This window comes from Pelophylax lessonae, assembly GCF_965119305.1.
Source record: "Pelophylax lessonae genome assembly, chromosome: 6".
Classification (NCBI taxonomy): Eukaryota; Metazoa; Chordata; class Amphibia; order Anura; family Ranidae; genus Pelophylax; species Pelophylax lessonae.
In genome coordinates this window covers 42,648,709-42,669,961 of record NC_138773.1, presented here as the reverse complement: position 1 = coordinate 42,669,961, position 21,253 = coordinate 42,648,709, and the positions used below count along the sequence as shown (strand labels likewise).

Sequence of the window (21,253 nt, the reverse complement as noted above, 5' to 3'; positions counted from 1 at the left end):
CTTGTAACAACCCGCTGGTGATTGGTGCCTGAATAACTTATCTGTCATAATGAGGACAGCCATTTTTAAATTCTGTGGAGGCTTTTCAAAATCTCCTACTTCGTGGTGTCAAGCCTACCCCCTAACCCCCTTATGAAGACTACGATCAAAGCTTGGTCGATAAGCCAAAAATAAGAGCTACAGTCTTCTCCTGCATCCCCCCCTGTTACGGAACAGGGCACCCCTGAGCAGGTACCTCCGTTGACAGATGCTCCTAGTGCTTCCCGAGGGCTCCAAGCACTCCACCAGACACCGTAAGCACTTCAGACTCCACGAACAGCCGCAGCTTGGTTAGGGTCTTGGCATCTCCTACCCACCCTGGACCAACGACAAGGCCCCAGGTTCCTGTGGGTGAACCTCTCTTTCCCCAGAGAGTGCAGCACGAACAAGCTCTTACACAAGCTCTTATAAGAGCTTAGTGATTCTCTAAGGGAGTATGGAAGACCATAGCAATCCCTGCAGCAGATTCCCCCAATAACGAGACAAAGCTCCGAGATGAGGGTAAAACAGGAACAACATTTATTGGAAGAACAGAGCACTCTTTTATACAGAAATTGGAACATCCTTCCCCCAACAACCGCTTTCCATTGGTCAATTGTAAAGTACTTGCAGTTCTCACTAAGGTCCTCTCCAGCATATGCAAATGAGGGCTTGAAAATGAGTCAACAGGGATTGGTCAGATAGGAGACAGAAGCCCCAGGGGGCAATCAATGTACACAATAGTCAGACACAGAACAATGGTTCCCTAACGAGCCCTCAATACACATTACTCTGAGTGTCAATAGACCGCCCGTCTCCTCAGAACTTCCTGTAATGCCCATATTAGGAGTTGGCTTCCTGTTCCTTACAGTTTACAGGAATACGTTTTAGCTTCCAGGAGAGGCGAGGCTCCATTAGCCACATGTTTAAAGAAACACAAAAAGACACAAAAATGCATAACTCCCAGTCTACTGAACAGAACCCCTACATTCAACCCATCCCCAGATAGCCTGGATCTGAGTGCTCAACATATCCAAACAGCGCTCAGATGCCACAAACACAGTCAAATTGCCATGGGGTTTACGTTTAGCCTGGGCTGATGAGAGGGTCCATAGTCCCATTGCAGGAGGCGAGCAACCAGGCTTCTCCAACGCCCAGTGGCGAGATTGGTCTCGTCACACCCCCCCTCCCCCTCCACACCACTTTGGAATAACCCCACCCTAGCTCAGCTCTACATATTTTCTGACCCCCGTGTCTGGGCTAAAATTAAGGTCAAATGCTTTGGGGATATTTCTTTTGCAGGCTCACTTCTGCCCTTTGAGACTCTCTGCTCCAAGTTTAATCGCCTGCAACACTACCAATTCAGATATTTGCTCCCATGCCTTCCGCAGTCAATTCGCTCAACAGACTTTGACACTGTCTAGCTCTTCTCTGGAAGACCTGTTGCGCTCTTTTTAATTATCAAAACCAACATCTTCATTCTACCAGCACCTCATCTATTCCACCCTGCCCAATATCTCTGCCTTCTGGAACAAGTGGTTTAGGAACATTCTGGACATTGAAAACAAGGATTGATCTGACATCTGGGATCAGCTGTTTAAGCAGCTGGCCTCCTCTAGGGACAGGCTGGTTCAATTTAAAATCCTCCAAAGATCATATATCACTCCCCATAGGCTTCATGAATTGAACCCAGCTCTTCCCCCTACATGTTGGTGGTGCCACCCAATAAATGGAGGCTTCTTTCACATTTTCTGGACCTGCCCCCTCATATCACAGTTCTGGGTGGAGGTGATAAAAGTGATCAATAAAGTAGTATTGTCTCATATCACCCTGGACCTCAAGCTCTGTCTTTTGGGCCCCGTGAAGCCCATGGCTTCCATGACTCATGAAAGAACTTTATTGGGGCTACTGCTTTACAATGCCAGGAAGTCAATCACGTTGCATTGGGGAAAAAAAAACAGCTGCCCTTACCATTACCTTTTGGAAGGTGTTGGGTAACTCCAATCTTCCCCCTGTACCAAGACACTTACGAGAGCAGAGGCAGGAAGAAAAAGTTTCACCAGGTATGGGCTCGATGGCCTGGAAGACCCCACCGAGGCTGTTGATACACTATACAAACTCATAGGGACCTAACCTTACAGTAATTCTACCTCCAATCATCATTCCCTACCACCTTTTAGTCTATGGGGAAACAACACTGAGCTTGTCCTGGAGTGAAGCAGACTGTCACATGAGCCAACCTCTTTTCCTTTTTTCTCCCTTAATTTGTTGTATGGTCAACCCAAATGTTTTTTTTTACAGATATGGTCTCTCCTGTAAGGGTTGCCCATTCGGAGTTTGTACCCTTTCACTCATTTAAAAAAATAAAAACAGATTTGAAAAAAAAAAAAAAAAATGCCTTGCGTCTGAAACATGATTGAAGTTCCTTTATAAAAAGGGACAAAACACAGAATAAAAAGTAATTTTGAATGAGTTATAAGATACATTAATTTCCAAATATAGGAATGTATTTTAGCTGTTATTAATGAAATACAAATTTTGTTTCACCATACTTATAAAGTCTAAATCTAAATAATTTAACCCCAACATAACCCCATCACGTTCGATTTCCCAAAACATGGTAGTCTTATGGTAGTCAAACACACTTTAGTTTCATCATCCAATCAAGGTGTGATTTGATCAAAACAATCAAATCTGCAATTAGTCAAATAGGAATGCCATCTCTTCCAAACAAATAAACCTGACTTTGATTGGATTCGATCAAATAAAAGTCAGGGTTGAAAATGATTGGTTGCGTTGCATGGATTAACAGCACTGAGCTTAAAGGACTGAATGGGGAAAACAGAGCTACAAGTTACAATCATATCTTCCAACTATTGTTCGAAATTAACTTCCCCATTATTGAAGGGGTTGTCAACTAGAGACCAATTATTCCTATTCGGAGAGATTAATCAGAAAATACAGTAAAACCTTGGATTACGAGCATAATTCGTCCTGGAAACATGCTTGTAATCCAAAGCACTCGTATATCAAAGCAAATTTCCCCATAAGAAATAATGGAAACTCAGATGATTCGTTCCAAAACCATTTATTTATAAGTCCGTCAGTTTTTTGTCCCTTGAATCGCTTGTGGAGTGCAGCGTGGAAGGAATGACGTCGATGGTGGTACTGAGGACGGTCTATGTGGACAGCTTTACCCCGGATGCCTGTATACTTAGATGTGCCTGTTTTAATCATCAACCATGTGAGTTGCTAAATGTTGTACCTTTATTAAATGTACCATATTGCTACACTCAGAGGCGCCTCTCTTCTTTATTATACTTAGTTGTGACGTGACGCTACTTATATATCAATACATCGCTTGTTTATCAAGTTAACATTTATAAAAACATTTTGCTTGTCTTGCAAAATGCTCTCAAACCAAGTTCTCTCAATCCAAGGTTTTACTGTAAATTGATTATTTATCGAAGCCTGTATGGCCGCCAATAGGGCTTTCAGATCTGCGCTGACCCAGCCAAAATACATAAGGATGTACAAGCGTCCTCAACTCCCTGGAAGGGGGAGGAGTGCATTTTGGTATCTTTGCCTTGGCTGCCCCTGGACCTTGTCCCGACACAGTGCACACAAGGTGAATGCCGTCTACTGAATTATTTTCATTTGTATGAATGCAATCCAGTGTCTCTGGTGCAACTTTATTTCACTCACCTGTGGCTCCAAAGACGGTGATAATTTTCTTGCCAGCCATGGCTGAGGACGTAGGGCACTCAAATGACAATGGATGTCAAAGAAGAGCTTTCTTGTAAACCAACAGAGGTGGCCTGACTTCTTACTTCTGTCACAGTTGCTCAGGAATATACACCACTCCCTGCACAGAGAGAGTTGTTTTCAAACCACAAAAAGGATTTATTTAATTTGAAGCAGATAACTTAATTCTTTTCATTCAGTTGGTAGACGCCTGTTGGGTGTTGGTTTTGTTGGCAGAGGAAGCAGCCAATCAGGGCTTTCCCTAGAGGCATTGCTGAGCATATTTATTTATTCCTCCTACAACTTCTGGCTGCACTCACTAATTATCTGAGCAAATGCTGGTAAGAAATTGAAGCGTAAACTCTATTACTGGAGGAATCCTGCAAGTCATTGCTGTGTACGTTCATGCTCTGTCATGCTGCTGTGACATCCTGCAAATGTAGGTGTGCCACCTATCCCTGTCGTCTCACATAAGATTGTATTTTGTTAATAAAGATTATATTGCTAGAGAATGAATTTAATATAGGCACCACATCCCTAAATAGTGTTCAAGAGCAAATAGATGGGGTAATGGAACTTTATAGGTGCTATTGGTTATTAAATGATGGAGAAAAAATCATTTTTTGTAAAAGATATATACAAATAAATTTTATTAAAGATAGTGATACAAGAAGAATACTTTTAAAACATATAAAAGCAACGAGAAGGCACTTGATTATGATGTCTGCTCAACATGTTTCACCATCTTTCAAGATGGTGAAACATGTTGAGCAGACATAATCATGTGCCTTCTCGTTGCTTTTATATGTTTTAAAAGTATTCTTCTTGTATCACTATCTTTAATAAAATTTAGTATTTTGTTAATGTTTTGCAAACTGTAATTTATTTTTAATGCTTCTGGGAGCTACAGCTACTGATGCACCAAAAAACATGATTGCAACAGCATTTAAAGGAAGGTTTTGCATGAGATGGTATATCCATCCTCCATTTACCCTACTCCATGGAAGCCATGATTTCTATACACTGCTCAAAGACAGCCATGGAATGAGGCATGTTCTATTCTAAGATGGTTTAACTGAGCTATGCACTGATTTGGTTGGAGAACTTTGTGATTTCTTTAGTCCCTGCTCACCATAACTGGTATGGTTTTTCTGTCTTTGTGGGTCTCAAGCCCTACACCAGAGAAGCCATGGTTTCCATACTCTGCACTGATAATGGCCATAGAATGAGGCATGTTCTGCTGTAGGAAAGCTTTGCTATGCTATGCACTAAATCATTTGGGGGCTTTTTGATTCCTCTAGTCCCTTGTCCCCATAACTGAAATGGTTATTGTGTCTTCTTGGGTCCCAAGCCCTACACACCACAGAAGCCATGGTTTCCATACTCTGCACTGATGACAGCCATAGAATGAGGTATGTTCTGTTGTAAAAAAGTTTTACTGTGCTATGCACTGATTCATCTATGGGGCTTATTGATTCCTTTGGTCCCTTCTCAATACAACCTGTATGGTTCTACTGTCTTGTTGGGTCCCAAGCCCCACTGCATAGAAGCCATGGTTTCCATACACTGCCCTGATGTTGGCCATAGAATGAGGCATGTTCTGTTCTAAGGAAAGCTTTGCTGTGACACACACTGATTTGGTTGGAGAGACTTTTGATTGCTCTAGTCCCTTCTTGACGTAACCTGTATGGTTCTACTGCAGGGGTGAGCAATTCATTTTCCCAAGGAGCCTCATGAGAATCTGGGACTGTTCTGCTCAGTATGAATTTTGGACCTGGGACAGTCCGTGAGTATATAAACATAGATGTAGCACCCTACAAGGTAGGTGCTAGGTAAAAGCATAATGGGCCTTGGCTGCCTAACCGCAGGGCCATGATTTTCAGCTGGGCTGTCATGTCTCCCAGGTGTGACTGCTGAGAGGGGAGTCTCCCTACTGGCTCCATGAGAGGATTCTCGTTGGGCAGTGGAGGAAACCCAATCAGTGGCTCATTCAGGCCTGTATCTACCCCAGAAGGCTGTTTCTGCCGCAGAGAATTCTGGGAGTGGGTATAAGTTTGAGGGGAACGCATGATGCAGCATCTTTGGCGGGAAGCAGAGAGCCAGGAGGGAGGGTACGGCTGTCTCTCCTCGTGTCAGAAGGAACGGGTGTCTCAGGTGGCTGCCTGAGAGTCCAGAGAGAGAGCTGAGCTGAGCTGCAGAGAGGATCCGGTGTGCCGAGGACCAGTGGAGATAGAGGGGTTCAGTTCCAGGAAAGCATGCCAAGTTCGTTAGTACTGTGAATTGCCCCTGAGGGTCTGCCTGAAGTGTAGAGGGGACCACTCCAATGAAGGTCCCAGGGATCCGGGAGCCAGCTAGTGTCAAGGGGGTGCCTAGTGAGAGGACCCTAAAGTGTTAGAGGGGGTGTCTAGTGAGAGGACCCTGAAGTGTTAGAGGGGGTGCCTAGTGAGAGGACCCTGAAGTGTTAGAGGGGGTGCCTAGCAAGAGGACCCTGAAGTGTAGAGGAGGTGCCAGCGGTTGGGCCCTGAAGAGTTAAGTGTACAGTGTGAAGTGTACAGTGTTAAGAGTTGCAGCAGCACAAGCAGTTACAAGGAGCTACCTCAGTCAGTGAAGGGCTGGAGGGAGCTGTTCACCAGACTTTTGAGCTAAACAGAGTGTCAGGAGTCAAATGTCTTACAGTCCTGAATCTTCTGAATTAATCTGAGTATTAAAGTCGACGTTTCAGCACAGTTCAGAAGAACAGTATCTTCAACCGCCAGGAAGCATTGGCCGGCATACAGCTGGCGTCAAGACAGCGCTAACAGGCATTTTTCTGTACAGTGTCCCAGTTGAACCTAGTTGAGCCAGAGGAGCATCCCACTCATTCCCTTTTCCCATCCCCATTACAAAATAAACAAAACAAACCAAAGATGCCAGAATGGTCATTGTCTCAGTTCTCACACTTGGGTTTTCAACTTAAATGTGTTGGAAGTGTTACCGGTAACGATGGCAGAACCATATCAGGCCCAATGCCTGGAAATATTGCTACATTTGGGGGCTCGTCCAGGATTTTGCATTGGTTACTGTGCTGGTTGCCCCTGGCAACAGCAGAAGAAAAAGCAGGAAAAGTACATTTTTGTGCCCAGAACTGTTGTTCAAGTATCAAGCCAAGTGTGAGGCCGGATCAGCGGGAGGCAGGGAGAGTGCGATGAAGCTAGAAGTGCATATGGAGGGTTGCTTGTGACAATGCAAATGTTCAAGTAAAACCTGCAATCTGTAGAAAAAAAAGATGACACTGGAATATAGCATATCTCCCCATGCCTAGGAGGGTAATGTGCTCAAATTTCAAATTTAAATGAATATATAGCAGCAGCTGTAGGATAGTGGTGAGTGTCAAAAGAATAGCCTAGGCTATATACAGCGCTTGCTAGTGACCAATTAATGTATATAGGTGGATAAATTAAATAATAAATTGATAAATATGGAAATTACAGTGAATACAAAATATGATGAATAATGTGATGAATAATAAATAGTAAATATATAATATATAATATAATAAGTAGTAAAACTTGTAGCAGATATTGTGATAAATATTTGTGCAAAAATTATGAATAGTGAGAAATAAAGTCCAACAAAGTTGCAAAATATATAATATAACAGTCCTTTCCAAAGTATAAATTGAATCTAGTGCAGGTGCTTTGTGCTCAATATTCAAAAGTTTGTGACTTTCGTTGCGTGGGTTCCTCTTTCCAATGGCATATGGTAAAAATTGGATCACTTACCAGAGATAGTGGGTCTTATGTGCTGTATAGCACTAAGACCAGACATGCTTGGAGGCCTTCCAGGCCAATAATGGGGGTCCCCTGTGCTGCTCCTAGTGGGGTGCAGGTTGGATCCCTCCTCACCTGGTTTCACTCCTCAGGGTGTGGAGTCAGGGTTATGCAAAGAAATAATATGCTCCATTTGGTGTAGTACGTTTTTAAAAAGTTTATTTTCCAAATAGGATAAACATTCAATCAATAAAAAGTGACTCCGAGATTCAAGACAACCGCTATCTAGCAGAGTGGTGAGCTGAGTGTTCCTGCTTGCGTTCCACTGTGCGGTACATCCCGCCGTGTGTTCCAAGTTCTGACGCGTTTCGTCACTTCCTGTGACGTTATCAAAAGGTCTACCTTATGTTATCAAAGGTCTAGGGGTACAACTCAATATGCAAAACTAATAATGCTAAATTTTGGTGATGGTGAAATGATCATTTCAATGCGAAATCAGTTTTGCAGTAATATGTAGCAGTTGCCTCATCTTTGTGATTCTGCTGCTGGTGATAGAACATCAATGGCCAAACTACCCCTCAGATAAGGCACCTTTTCTACACCAGTAATCCCCAAATTGTGGCCATGTGCTCCTTTACTTGCACTTATGTGAACCTTAAGCACTATTTCTCCCACTGGTACCAAGCACTATTCCTCCCACTGACACCAAAAGTGGGGAATGATTGAAACCAACGATAGGGCACTATTCCTGATAGGGCACTATTCCTTCCACTGACACTAACAATGGGGCACATTTCCACCCACTATTACTGTTATATCTTACATACAAGTGTTTGTATGATCACTCTTTGCACATCTTGAAAAACCCCAAAAAAACAAACTATCATGTAACAGTGATAAAACAGCCCTCCTAAACTGGCTCTATGTATAGAAAGTTTGGTAACCCTTGATCTACACAATTCATCCCTCAGTTATTTTTGATATTGGTATGCCTGTCTTAAGATCGAACTTTATTGTGAAAAAAACTTTAGTTCCACTTTAAATCTTTTTTTGTGATAAAATCCAAAGTAGAAAACTGACAGCAGGAGTCGATCTCCTGTAATCTTCCTCTCACCTGTGGCTCCTAAAATGGTGATAGGTTTTTTGCTAGCCGTGACAGAAGAAGAGGAGTATGCAGAAAGCTTTACATGCGATGGATGCCAAAGATTTGTTTGTATGTAGGTGTCAGAGAAACGGCCATGCTGCAACTGGCAACTCCGCCAGTACTTACAATGGCCGCCATTGACTCAGGCCATAGACTCATTGTCAGTGAAATGGCTGTGCTGCAACTGGCAACTTTGCCAGTACTTCCCATGGCCGCAATGGACTCAGGCCATAGACTAATTCACTGGCCTATAAAAGGACTCTGCTCAGCCCATCAGATTGCTGGATTGTCTTCAGCTCTTCCTGTTTCCTGAGCATTGCTACTTCCTGGATTCCAGTTTGACCCGGCTTGTTCCTGACCTGTCTGCTCTCTCTCCTGGCTTTGACCCCTGGCTTCGTTTGACCATCCCTGCTCCAGTTTGGCTCTCCCGTTATCTGATCTTGGCTTTCCCACGGACTTGTCTGCTTCTGGCCTTCCTGCTATACCTTTGGCTTGCACCTGTTGCAGCTTCCTGCCGAGCCCTGTGTTTGACCCCCGGCCGGTCTTACACCTACTGCCTGGTTGTTCCTGGTTCCTCCTTGGACTGTCCGGTGTATTCCTGCCCAGCACTCTGCTAGAGACCGCCTGTCTACCATCAGCACCCTGCCAGCAACCAGTGCTTCTGTGGGCGCTACAGCCTCTGTCTCAACCCCAGGGGTGTGCCGCACTCAGCCGCAAGGGGAGCCCTCTCTGCATCTCGGCCTTGGATCAGGTACGTGACAGTAGGCCTGCAGAGGTGAACTTCCTTCTTACAGGCTTGCAGAGGTGGCCTTGCTTCTTGGAAGTCTGCAGAGATAGATTTCCTTTTTATAAGCCTACAGAGATGAACTTCCTTCTTATAAAATTGCAGAGGTAGGCTTCATTCTTACAGGTCTACAGGAGGTGGACTTCCATTTTTTTAAGCATGCAGAGGTGGACTTCCTTCTTATAGGCCTACAGTGGTGGACTTTTTTCTTATAGGCCTGAGCCTATAAGCCCACAGTGGTGCACTTCCTTTCTTAAGGCTTGCAGAAGTGGATTTTCTTCTTAAAAGCCTGTAGAGATTGACTTCCTTCGCAGAGGTGGACTACCTTCTTATAAGTACACACACAGTTCCTTTGAGTGTTGAATGGCCTTTGGTTTCTTTCCAAATCATACTCATTGCTCCCACACTGGGCAATGAGAAACCACATATCACACAGTTGGAGAAGTTTCAAATGTAACTTATTTGCCAAGGGGGGACAGCAGATGCTTGCTAATGTACCATATGAGCACTATATGTGATAAGGACACCCTTCCCTGTGAGTTTTCCAGTTGTATTTGTACTTACCATACAAGTCACCACTTCACTCTCATTTCAAGCTAGATACATAAGGACTGATCCCATATAGGATGATCTTCACAGGCTACCAACCATATGCAATGGCCCATTGCATCACCCTCAGCTGGATAGATCCCACCTCATAGTCCAAACAGCGTTGGCCACACGGTGGTGACATTGTCCACATGTGGTTTGGATCTTTTAACATATCCAGGAGAAGGTCTCTTGACGGACTTTGTATTACATCCGATTCAAACTAGCTCTGGAATATAATTCACCATAGAATCCCTTTCTAAGGAATTTTCTGCACATATTTCAGCCAGGAGCTATAAATGATCATCTTATAATTGGAACAGGCACAAATACACAATTATTGATTTTGACACATATTGTACCCCCCATTGGGGCACATGCATTCAAATATATATGTGCTAATATATTTTTGTTTATGCAACTTCCCTGCAGCTGCTATGGTTGTGTGTATTTCTAATAATTGGCTAATTATGCTTTTATGAGATCGGTAGTGGTCTAGATCAGGGCTCAAAATTTCAAGTCCTGAGCTACTAGCCAGGCCTTAAGGGTTACTCGCCACTACTTGCCCCACCTAACCCCTACCCTGCCCCGCCCCTAAATGCGCCCTCAAAAAATTATTTTAGAAAATTACACTGTTAAATGTTTTTGCATGACTGCAGAAGTTGCACAAATAAATATTAATAACAACAGTGTGATTGTATGTGCGTTTTACCTGGATTTTAGGTGCATTTCTATTGAATTCTATTACACAGTGCGTTTTCTGAAGCCGCATCAAAGATGCAGCATGCAGGACTTTAAAGCGCTTTCATGAAAACGCACTTTGTAATAGAAATTCAATAGAAATGCACCTAAAATCCAGGTAAAAAACGCACATACAATTACACTGGCCAAACCACAGTTCACCAGTTATTAAGGATAAGAGACTGAATAGGGGGTCTGGGTTGTAATAATATATGTTAATGAAGAGCAGAGTGAAGGACTGTAGAGAAAGTGCTAAGGCTGTATTTTGGGACAGGACAGGGTCAGCTAAATGACTGCTTGGAATGCTCAGAGCTGGGACCAGAGGCTGCAGGACATACAGTACAGATTTATGGAGAGGAGAGCTGAAAGATAGAAGTAGATGAAGGGTTAATGTGAACAGAGGATTTAAGATTGTGCAGGGAAGATAAAGACAAGTGTGAGGAGAAAGTGAAAGTAACCTGGCCAAGTAGAACAAACCAACAGGGGGGGGGGGACTTGGAAGAAGAGAAGTGATTAACGGCTGCAGGAGAGATAAGCGGCTGGAACTGAGGAGTCCAGAAATCATGCATTGTGCTGCTGCAATAACAGGAGGGAGAATGACATTCACTCCTGTCAGGCAGGTGAAGGCAGAAGCTCCTAGTGCGTCCGTCCCCCCCTCATCACAGATATGGACACTCACCACCCCTGCACGTCCAGACAGAGTTCTGTTTCTTCCTCTCCTTGCTCGCATTCAATCATTTATCACTCGCAAAATGCGAGAAGGCGAGTGAAAAATTTGAGGGCTGGTCTAGATAGTTGTATTTAATGAAGAGGATTCCTACATATGTCAGATCACTGGGCCCTGTTACACTTATCTATGGATATAACATACAGAGTGTATAATTGAGGTTGTGTTCACTCAGGCTTTTAGCTTTCCTTTTTTTTTTTCTTACTTTCTTAGAGGTCTGCAGAGGTGGACTTTCTTCATAAGCCTACAGAGGTGGACTGCCTACAAGAGCGGACTGCTTTCTAGCAATGTGCTACATCCCTGCTGACTCAACACAACACGCCCCTCAGTTCAGGGAAGAATTGTGGAAAAGGTCATATTTAATTTGTAGTAGATCATTCAAGACACATTCCTTTCAGCGGGTGGGTACAAGCCTGTTGGTGTAATCCATTTTGCACTGCATGTGTTGCACACTCTAGACCCCTGCACTTTACGTGTTGCACACTCTAGACCCCTGCACGTTACACACTCTTGACCCCTACACCCTGCACGTTACACACTCCTGACCCCTGCACGTTACACACTCCTGACCCCTGCCATGTATTTCTGACCTCTGCATTTTGTGAGTTAGGCAATCCTGAACTCTAATCTCTGTGTGTTACTAAGGAATACATTTAAATAAATATATTTGTGCCTGAATTTTAACTCTAAAATGTCTGAGGACCATTAGAGAACAGTACAATGTTTTGTATGTTTTACTTGTATGTGTTTAAGGCGTCTGAGATCCATCAGAGGATCCCATGGTTGAACTAATGGCCAATGGTTGAAGCAACAAATTATGAGTAATACGAAAAACAACAACAACGCCTTTAACGTAGATCGGTTTATGATATAAAAAAAATTCTGCTGATACATAGTAGGGAATGACATATTACAAGTCTGCAAGAGCGTCCTTCTTGGAAACTAAAAACTGTTTTAAAGTCTTCAGGTCGGGGTTCAGTTTGCGGGTCAGCTCCACGTCTCGCTCAGGTCTCATCTGGTAGAATCGAAACATATTTGCCATCTCATCTGCTCCCTGGAAGTTGAGTTTTTCGTATGCCTCAGGTGTGATCTATGTGCACAACAAAAAAGGAGTTAAAAGTAGAACTAAAAAAAAAAAAGTTTTAGATAGAGCAGAGAGGGATTAGAACATCTGTAAATTTGAATTGGTGTCTTTGTCAACGTTAAGGAGATTCCCCCTTGCTATTTGTCCTGTTTACTATTATCATTAAAAGTGAAAGTAAAAGTAAATCCCACATTTTGGATTGTCCTCAGAAAACTAAAAAGGGGGAAGCCTTCCTATGGGGAAACAAATTCTGGTGACCTGGGGATGCCCAAGGAATTCCCTTAATTTGCAGGGATTTCCTCTCACTTCCTGTTTGGCTATGAAACAGGAAGTGAAGGGAAATCTCTACAATTGAAAACATGGCGAAAAAAAAAAAATTTGGCAAGCATTATAACCTTCCCTTGCTTTATCCAAAAAGGAGACAATTTTGCCTATAGTTCTAATTTAAGTGAAAGATTTTTGACACTAAATAAGTATTGTTTCGCTGGTCCAGGTGGAGTTGAAACATTTTGCAGTTTTTCCAGAAGAGCATCAGATTTGATATTCAGATCCGAATTATCAAACAAATTTTGGTCCAGGTGCCTGGACCAAAACCCGGCTCAGTCTCTCAGCGAGCCAATGAGAGCCTGAGCCGGCCGCTACCCCCCACCCTCCCCTCCACAGCCCAGCGCACCAGTGAGTGAGGAGGGGAGCAGAGCAGAGAGCGGTGACTGACAGTCGGCAGCTCTCTGCTCATGGAGCTGCCAGAACCGAGCGATAGGAGGTGTTTGATCGCTCGGTTCTTAGTGAAGAGTCGCCGGGGGACATATGCAGCATGGGACCGATGCTGCATCCATCTAGTTATGTATAAATTTGGGGAAAACGCCAAACCCATATTTCTCTTTAATTTCCCCATGGGCCCAAACTACTATTGCATCATGTGATGTCATCCAAATGAAACAAATGCGTTTGTTATGCTCATAAGATTTGTTGCTTTTCATTTCTATGTCAATTCAGATACTTCCAAACAAAAATTTAATTTTTACCCGAAAAACAAATCCAATCTAAAAATTAGTTGCACATATCAAGCAAAAACTATTACACTAAAATGTCCTGATAGCACTGAAGGAAAAGGCATCAGGTACCAAAGGAGCATGCTCTGTGACAGTCACCATATTGGTTTCAGTTTCTGAAATGTGAGTTTTTCTGCCTCTACGGATGATGGCATCACCACCAGAAAGACGTGGAATGTAATCAGCCTCACCTTGGAGTCTACAATGGTCTTGCCGGTCACCTCAGACATGATCTCAGCGTATTGTTGGACAGTCAGTTTATCTGCACTCAGGCCAATATCCTTCCCAATGTATTGTGAGGGATTCTGCAGGATACTGAGGACAATTGGGCCAAGGTCTGCAACAGATATTCCATCCATCGGAACGTCTCCCATGGGAACGACTAAAAGGAGAATTAAGGACAAAAACAATAAGAAAATTAAAAAATTATAACTATTCAAAATTAGGTTTTAACCCCTTGAAGCCGAAGGGTAAAACAAATCTTAAAGTGATTTTAAAGTCTAGTTTTTTTTTTTTTTTCAATAAATAATAAAACAACAAATCATGTTATACTCCTCTCCTCTGTACAGTTGGTTTTGCACAGGGCAGCCCAAATCCTCCTCTTCTCTGGTCCCTCTTCAACTCTCTTAGCCCCTCCCTCTTTGAGTGTCCCCACAGCAAGCAGCTTGCAATGGGGGCACCCAAACCAAGTCACAGCTCTGTGTATCCATTCAGACACGGGGCTGCGGTTCAGCCCCACCCCCTCTCCCTCCTCATTTGCTAAGTAAATTTGATTAACAGCAGTGGGAGCCAATGGCGCCACTGCTGTGTCTTAGCCAATGAGGAGGGGAGTCCAGAGCAGATAAGACAGTTGTGGACGTCGCTGGATTATCTTAATGCATAAATAAAAAAAAAGCACACACAAACATCTGACTTTACAACCCCTTTAATGCCTAAGCACAATTTTGCAACTTTGACTTGTGTTAGTAATATCATCACAACTACTTTTTGCATCCAGGTGGATTATACGGCATTTTTTCCCCAGGACAAAATTGGGCTTTAATTTTGTGGTAAATGGTAATGGAAATCCCCATTTTTTATTATGAATATTGGAAAACTGGCCCAAAAATAAAAAAAATTATGGATTATATAAATATATTTTTTTTAATTTATCTGTATATTTCTTGCTACTTCCATAACCTTCCAAAGAACAACCCAAATAAATTCTCCTGCTCCTCATGATTGCAGCGATACTACATACGTGTATGTCAGTTGTTGTTTGCACCAATAGTACAGCCCATAAAAACAATAGAGCGCATTTTGATTCTTTTTTATCCTAACTAAAAAAGACACTGACACTCATACAAATTTAAAAATATAAATAAAAAAGTTTTACCTTTAGTTATACTTTAAAAAATATATATTTTTAATCTATTGGGATGGATGTTGCCTTTTGTGGCTCTTGAGTTCTATTTCTCACTGATGCCCTTTCCTAGTGCCTTCACCATGGCACTCATCACACTACATGCCTCACTGTGTGCCCACCTTGCCTTGACAAGTGGCTCCATCAATATACAAATACAGTATAGATGCAGATACACAATACTGTATATTCATTAAAACCTTACCCAATTGATAGGTCTTGCCATCCGGGCATTTCTTCGGCCTGCAGGAGGTCAGGAAGTTCTCAAAGTAGAAAGCAAGCCTCACGCTTGTCATGGGTACTTTAATCTGTCTAAAATATTCCTCCACTTCTCCTTTACCATCAAAGTGAAGAACCTCCAGCTTTCCTCCGGTCAGTTTGTGGACATTTTCCAGACCGCTGAAGACCACATGCTGTAGGCCCTGCTCTTTGCACAGGTCTGCTATCCGTTTTCCCTATAATACAAGAAATCACATGGCAACAGTTGTAGGGAGGCCTCATTAGGAATTACATAGTTTTTGAAAGTTGGTGCAATATTGAATTCAGTAAGAAAACAGCCTCTGTGCTCAGTTATAGAAAACACATCAAGTTCTGGCCACCTCTAACATACTCTACTAGTCATAGCCCAACGTAGCACAACACTAGGCAATGCAAGATTGTTTTACCCAGAGCAATTGTTCAATAGCATTTTTTTTTTTTTAATTCAGATTTGGCCGACAGATGGCAGCAGTGATATGGTACAAGTACAAACACATACAGTGGGGAAAATTATTATTTGATCCCCTGCAGATTTTGTAAATTTGCCCACTTACAAAAAAAAAAAAAAAAAACACACATGATACAAATGTTATAAATTGAGCTGCAGTTCAGGGAGTCAAAGTAGCATTTGATCCCCAAGCAAAACATGACTTAGTACTTGGTGGAAAAACCCTTGGCAAGCACAGAGGTAAGACTTTTTTGTTGTTGGTTACTAGGTTTGCACACATCTCTGAAGAGATTTTGGTCCACTCCTGTTTACAGATATTCTCTAAAAATCCTTAAAGATTTCTTGGCTGTTGCTTGGCAAATCGAAGTTTCAGCTCCCTCCATAAATTTTCCATAAGATTAAGGTCTGGAGACTGGCTAGGCCACTCCGTGACCTTAAAGTGCTTCTTCTTGAGCCACTCCCTTGTTGCCTTGGTGGTATGTTTTGGGTCATTGTCATGCTGAAAGACCCATCCGTGACCCATCTTCAGTGTTCTGGCCAGGGTGGATTTGATTTAAATCAAGTCGATTTAAATCCTAAATTTTTAAAGAGCAACTGTCATCCCTGTCCCGCAGCAGCTTCTTCTCTGACCCTCTGTTGACTCACCGGCAGTACCATTCACTTTAATGAGACAGCTAGGGATGTGGCAATGACAAAACAAGGTGAGGGACGTATATAAGGTGGAGGTTTCAGCGCTTATGGAGAAATAGATTGGCTGCAGCCTACCTCAAAAATATAGACTGTGAGGTTAATATTCAGTATGTAGTGGGGGTGGTGTGGTAATTGGCGCTGCCTAAAGATATTAATGTGTGTTGGTATAATAGATTCTTGATATCACAGTAAAATATGGTACAATCATATACAGGAATAGTAAACCATGTATAAAATACTATAAATATAAAATGCAATAATGTTGACGGTGGATAAATCAATAAATATAAAGTGCTTAATGAGCAAGAAGTGACAAAATTAAGTGAGCAAAAATACCAAAAAAAAAAAAGTATAAATCGGTAACTATAAAAATCAAGTGCAATTGGTCCTAAAAGTTGAAAAAAGGACCATTAAAATGAAAGAAATGACCAAGAACTATGCGTGGTGGTGAATAAATATATATCAGAGAAAAAAGTGATCAAGTGCAATTGGTCCTAAAAAGTATAAAATTGATAAAAGGACCAGTAAAAATTAAGAAAATGTAAAAAAAATATATTAAAAAAAATGTAAAAAAGTGGGTAGAAAAGTCCATAAAGTTCACTAAGTGATTTTGAGAGTAAAGTATCAAATTGATGGGTGATTCTCAAGGTGATCCAGGTGTTGGGTGCCGGGTGAGGAAACCAGTGCTGGGTGAGGGACGTGGCGGCAGCTGGTCAGTGAATGCGCGCTAACAGGCGCTGCCATAGTGTGAAATTGTATGAATGCATCAATGAAGTGCATGTTATCTCAGCTTGCAAAGCTTAGATTCATTGAATGAGTTTACCAAAAAAATGTAAATATTACAAAATATAGATATATGCAGAATATATACAGTATGCTACATAGCTAAGCTCAATTTCATGCTGCATAAACTAAATTATTAATGTATCTTAATTAGAAAACAATCTTGAGATAGATTTTTACTCTAAAAGCAGTTTATTAAAATACATTTGAAAAAAATAAAAATCCAATTTTTTTGGATTTTGTTAAAGAAAAAAAATAATCGATTTTTATCCACCCTGGTTCTGGCTGAGGGAAGAAGGTTCTCATCCAAGATTTTACAATACATGGCCCCGTCCATTGGCCCCTCAATGCAGTAAAGTCTTTAGCAGAGAAGCAGCCCCAAAGCATAATGTTTCCACATCCAGGCTTAACTGTAGGGATGGTGTTCTTAGGGTTATAATCAGCATTTTTCTTCCTCCAAACAAGGCGAGTCGAGTTAATGCCAAAGAGTTCAATTTTGGTTTCATCTAACCACAGCACTTTCTCCCAATCCTCCTCTGAATCATTTAGATGTTCATTGGCAAACTTCAGATGGGACTTTACATGTGCCTTCTTGAGGAAGGGGACCTTGCGGGCGCAGCAGGATTTTAGTCCATGGTGGCGTATTGTGTTACCAATGGTTTGCTTGGTGACTATGGTCCCACCTGCCTTGAGATCATTCATAAGCTCCTCCCCTGTAGTTCTAGGCTGATCCTTCACTTCTCATGATCATCCTCACCCCATGAGGCAAAATCTGACATGGAGCTCCAGACAGAGGGTGAGAGAATTGTTATTTTTTATTTCTTCCATTTGTGAATAATCGCTCTCATAGTTGTTTCCTTCTCACCAAGCTTCTTGCTGATGGTCTTGTAGCCCATTCCAGCCTTGTTCAGGTCTTCAATCTTGTCTCGGATGCCCTCTGACAGCTCTTTGGTCTTGCCCATGATGGCAAAGTTTGAGTGGAATAAAGATGTCTGGACAGGTGTCTTTGAGGGCCGGTTCACACTTGTGCGATGCGGGAAGGCTGCGAATACGCAGCCTGTTCCCGCATCGCATCCGCACAAGAGGCATTTCACACTGCCATATGCGATACGCAGGGGGTGTCAATTAAATGTTAACGACACCCCCAGTTTGATCGCATATCGCAGTGCGATCTGACAGTTCTCACAGGATCGGATCGCACAAGTGTGAACCACTGTGCGATCCGATCCTGATGCGGCTGAAAAAATGCCTCCTGTGCGTCTTTGGTGCGGGTGCAGTGCGAATTTCAGCCATACAAAGTGTATGGCTGAATTTGCATCCGTACAGGAGATCGCATGTAATGAAGGAGCAGTGCGCTCCGAATTACATGCGATCTCGCAAGCCGCACATATGTGAACCGGCACTTACACATAACGAGTTGTCATTTGGAACACCTTCTTAAGGCCCCTTTCACACTTGCGGACCGTTCAGATCCGCCTGTCGGTTTTTCAGACGGATCTGAACGGATGTCCCATGCATCTCTATGGGGCATCGGATGTCAGCGGAGACATGTCCGCTGACATCCGATCCAGTCATTTGGATCTGGACGGATGGAAACCCTATTTTCCATCCGTCTGGCGGATCGGATCGGATGAGAATGGACAAGTGGTCCATTCTCATCTGATTCCCCCATAGAGGACAGTGGGGATCTGACACCTCCCTCTCCGCACACAGAGTGGAGACAGAGCTGCCATCCGCATGCTCAGCGGGGGGGAAATCGGCGGATCGATCCCCCGCTGAGATAACAGGAGTCCGCCGACGGACTCCCTGTGTGAAAGGGGCCTTACTTTACAGGACTATTTGTGTACCACATACCGTAGCCAGCCTGTGGGAGCCAGAATTATTGTTGGTTTGTAGGGGTTTAAATACTTATTTTACTCAAAAAACTGCAACTCAATTTATAACATTTGTATCATGTTTTTTCAGTATTTTTGGTTTATATTCTGTGTCTATCATTTAAAATACACCTATGATAACAATTATAGACCCTTTATTTCTTTAAGTGGGCAAACTTACAAAATCTGCAGGGGATCAAAAAATTATTATTTCCCATTGTAGCTCCCAACTGTCCCTGATTTTGAGAGACTGTCCCTCATTCAGAATAAGGTCCCTCTTTCCTCCTTATTTGTCCCTCATTTTGGTCTGATCTACTGTATATGAAATACACTATTTATCTATCAAAAAGTGTTTTACCTTTCATCCAATTTCTACATTTATAAATTCTAAAAGCCAATACAGTATAAAGGAATAGCAGTGGTAAAAAAAAAAAAGCACTTGCAGGTTTAACTAATCATTTTTTTGTACAATTCTCCTTTAAGGGGGCGTGGCAGGGGTGTGTCCTATACCTACATACTTTTGCTAATAGGCATTTCTTATTCCCATCTCAGAAAATTGGGATGTATACCACCATGTTGTGTAGGTTCTCCTCTATCACCTTAGTTGACAGAAGCAGGGCATTACAACAAATAGATGTTTTGCTACTCTGTATGAAAAATGGAGCCCTGAGATCCTCATCAGCGCTTTTAACTGTAGCACCCTACAAGGTAGGTGCTAGGTAAAAGTATAGTGGGCCTTGGCTGCCTAACAGCAGTGCCATGATTTCAGCTGGGCTGTCATGTCTCCCAGGTGTGGTTACTGAGAGGGGAGTCTCCCTACTGGCTCCATGAGAGGATTCTCATTGGGCAGTGGAGGAAATCCAATCAGTGGCCCATTCGGGCTTGTATCCACCCCAGAAGTCAGATTCTGCCACAGAGGATTCTGGGAGTGGGTATAAGTCTGAGGGGAGCACATGACGCAGCGTCTTTGGCGGGTGTCTTGGGCGGCTGCCTGAGTATCCAGAAGGGAGAGCTGAGCTGCAGAGAGGATTCGGTGTGCCGAGGACCAGTGGAGAAGGAGGGGTTCAGTTCCAGGAAAGCCTTCCAAGGTCATGAGTATTGTGAACTGCCCCTGGGGGTCTGCCTAGTGTAGAGGGGACCACTCCGGTGAAGGTCCCAGGGATCCTGGAGCCTGCAAGTGTTAATGGGGGTTTCCTAGTAAAAGGACCCTGGAAGTGTCAAGGGGGTTGCCTAGTAAAAGGACCCTGGAAGTGTAGAGGGGGCGCCAGCGGTTGGGCCCTGAAGGGTTAAGTGTGCAGTGTTAAGAGTTGCAGCAGTACAAGCAGTCACAAGGAGCTACCTCAGTCAGTGAAGGGCTGGAGGGAGACATACGCAGGACTTTTGAGCTAGACAGAGTGTCAAGAGTCAAGGATCATTACAGTCCTGGATCTTCTGAGTTAACCAAGAGTGTTAAAATCGAAGTCCTAGCACAAGTTCAGCGTAACAGTATTTTCAAGCGCCAGGAAGCTTTGGTCGGCATTCAGCTGGCGTCAGGACAGCGCCAACGGGCATTTTTCTGTCCAGTTAAACCTAGTTGAGCCAGAGGAGTATCCCACTCATTCCCTTCTCCCATCCCCATTATAAAACCAACAACACAAACCAAAGATGCCGGAATGGTCATTGTCTCAGCTCTCACACTGGGGTTTTCCACTTAAATGTATTGGAAGTGTTTCCGGTAACAATGGCAGACCCACCTCAGGCCCAATGCCTGGGAATATTGCAACATAACCTACATGCTGGGATTGACTTTTCTGACAGTAGACAGTGTTGCACCAATTCAATTCTTGCTAGTAGACAACCAATTAAAACACAAATTTGAAAAGTGTGTGTGCGTGTGTGTGTGGGGGGGTTGCACACTTGCACTGTACAGAAATAGTTGTCAATAGTTAACCTGCAACTGTTCACAGATGCAGCTTATTGTATATAAAATACATATATTGCAGATCGGATTGGTGTGGCAGTTTGATCCCAGGTTTTTACCCCCCTCAGCCCCCTGCTGGTCACTTACAATATTGACCAAGGAATGGCTGGGGAAATATTAACATGCAGGCTGAGGTCATATTCTCCCACTCACTATGTCCCAGGATCCCCTGGGAGACAAAGAGAAGTAATTGAGCCCATACCAAAC

The 21,253-nt window shown here is 43.0% G+C and overlaps 2 protein-coding genes across 2 annotated transcripts in view; both read right to left on the bottom strand.

Annotated features, from left to right (window-relative positions):
- LOC309557947 (nmrA-like family domain-containing protein 1) overlaps window positions 1-3,928 on the bottom strand; it is a 28,520-nt gene extending 24,592 nt beyond the window's left edge. Inside the window, exon 1 of the mRNA XM_082260819.1 lies at window positions 3,724-3,928. Coding sequence (XP_082116945.1) covers window positions 3,724-3,763 — 40 coding nt within the window. The 5' untranslated portion in view covers window positions 3,764-3,928. The remainder of the gene's footprint in view (window positions 1-3,723) is intronic.
- An 8,461-nt stretch (window positions 3,929-12,389) lies between these two features.
- The window catches only part of LOC309558549 (uncharacterized protein), a 40,897-nt gene continuing 32,033 nt past the window's right edge, over window positions 12,390-21,253 (bottom strand). The window contains exons 9-11 of the mRNA XM_082261628.1: window positions 15,239-15,488; window positions 13,823-14,013; window positions 12,390-12,585 (exon numbers count right to left, since the gene is read on the bottom strand). Coding sequence (XP_082117754.1) covers window positions 12,406-12,585; window positions 13,823-14,013; window positions 15,239-15,488 — 621 coding nt within the window. The 3' untranslated portion in view covers window positions 12,390-12,405. The remainder of the gene's footprint in view (window positions 12,586-13,822; window positions 14,014-15,238; window positions 15,489-21,253) is intronic.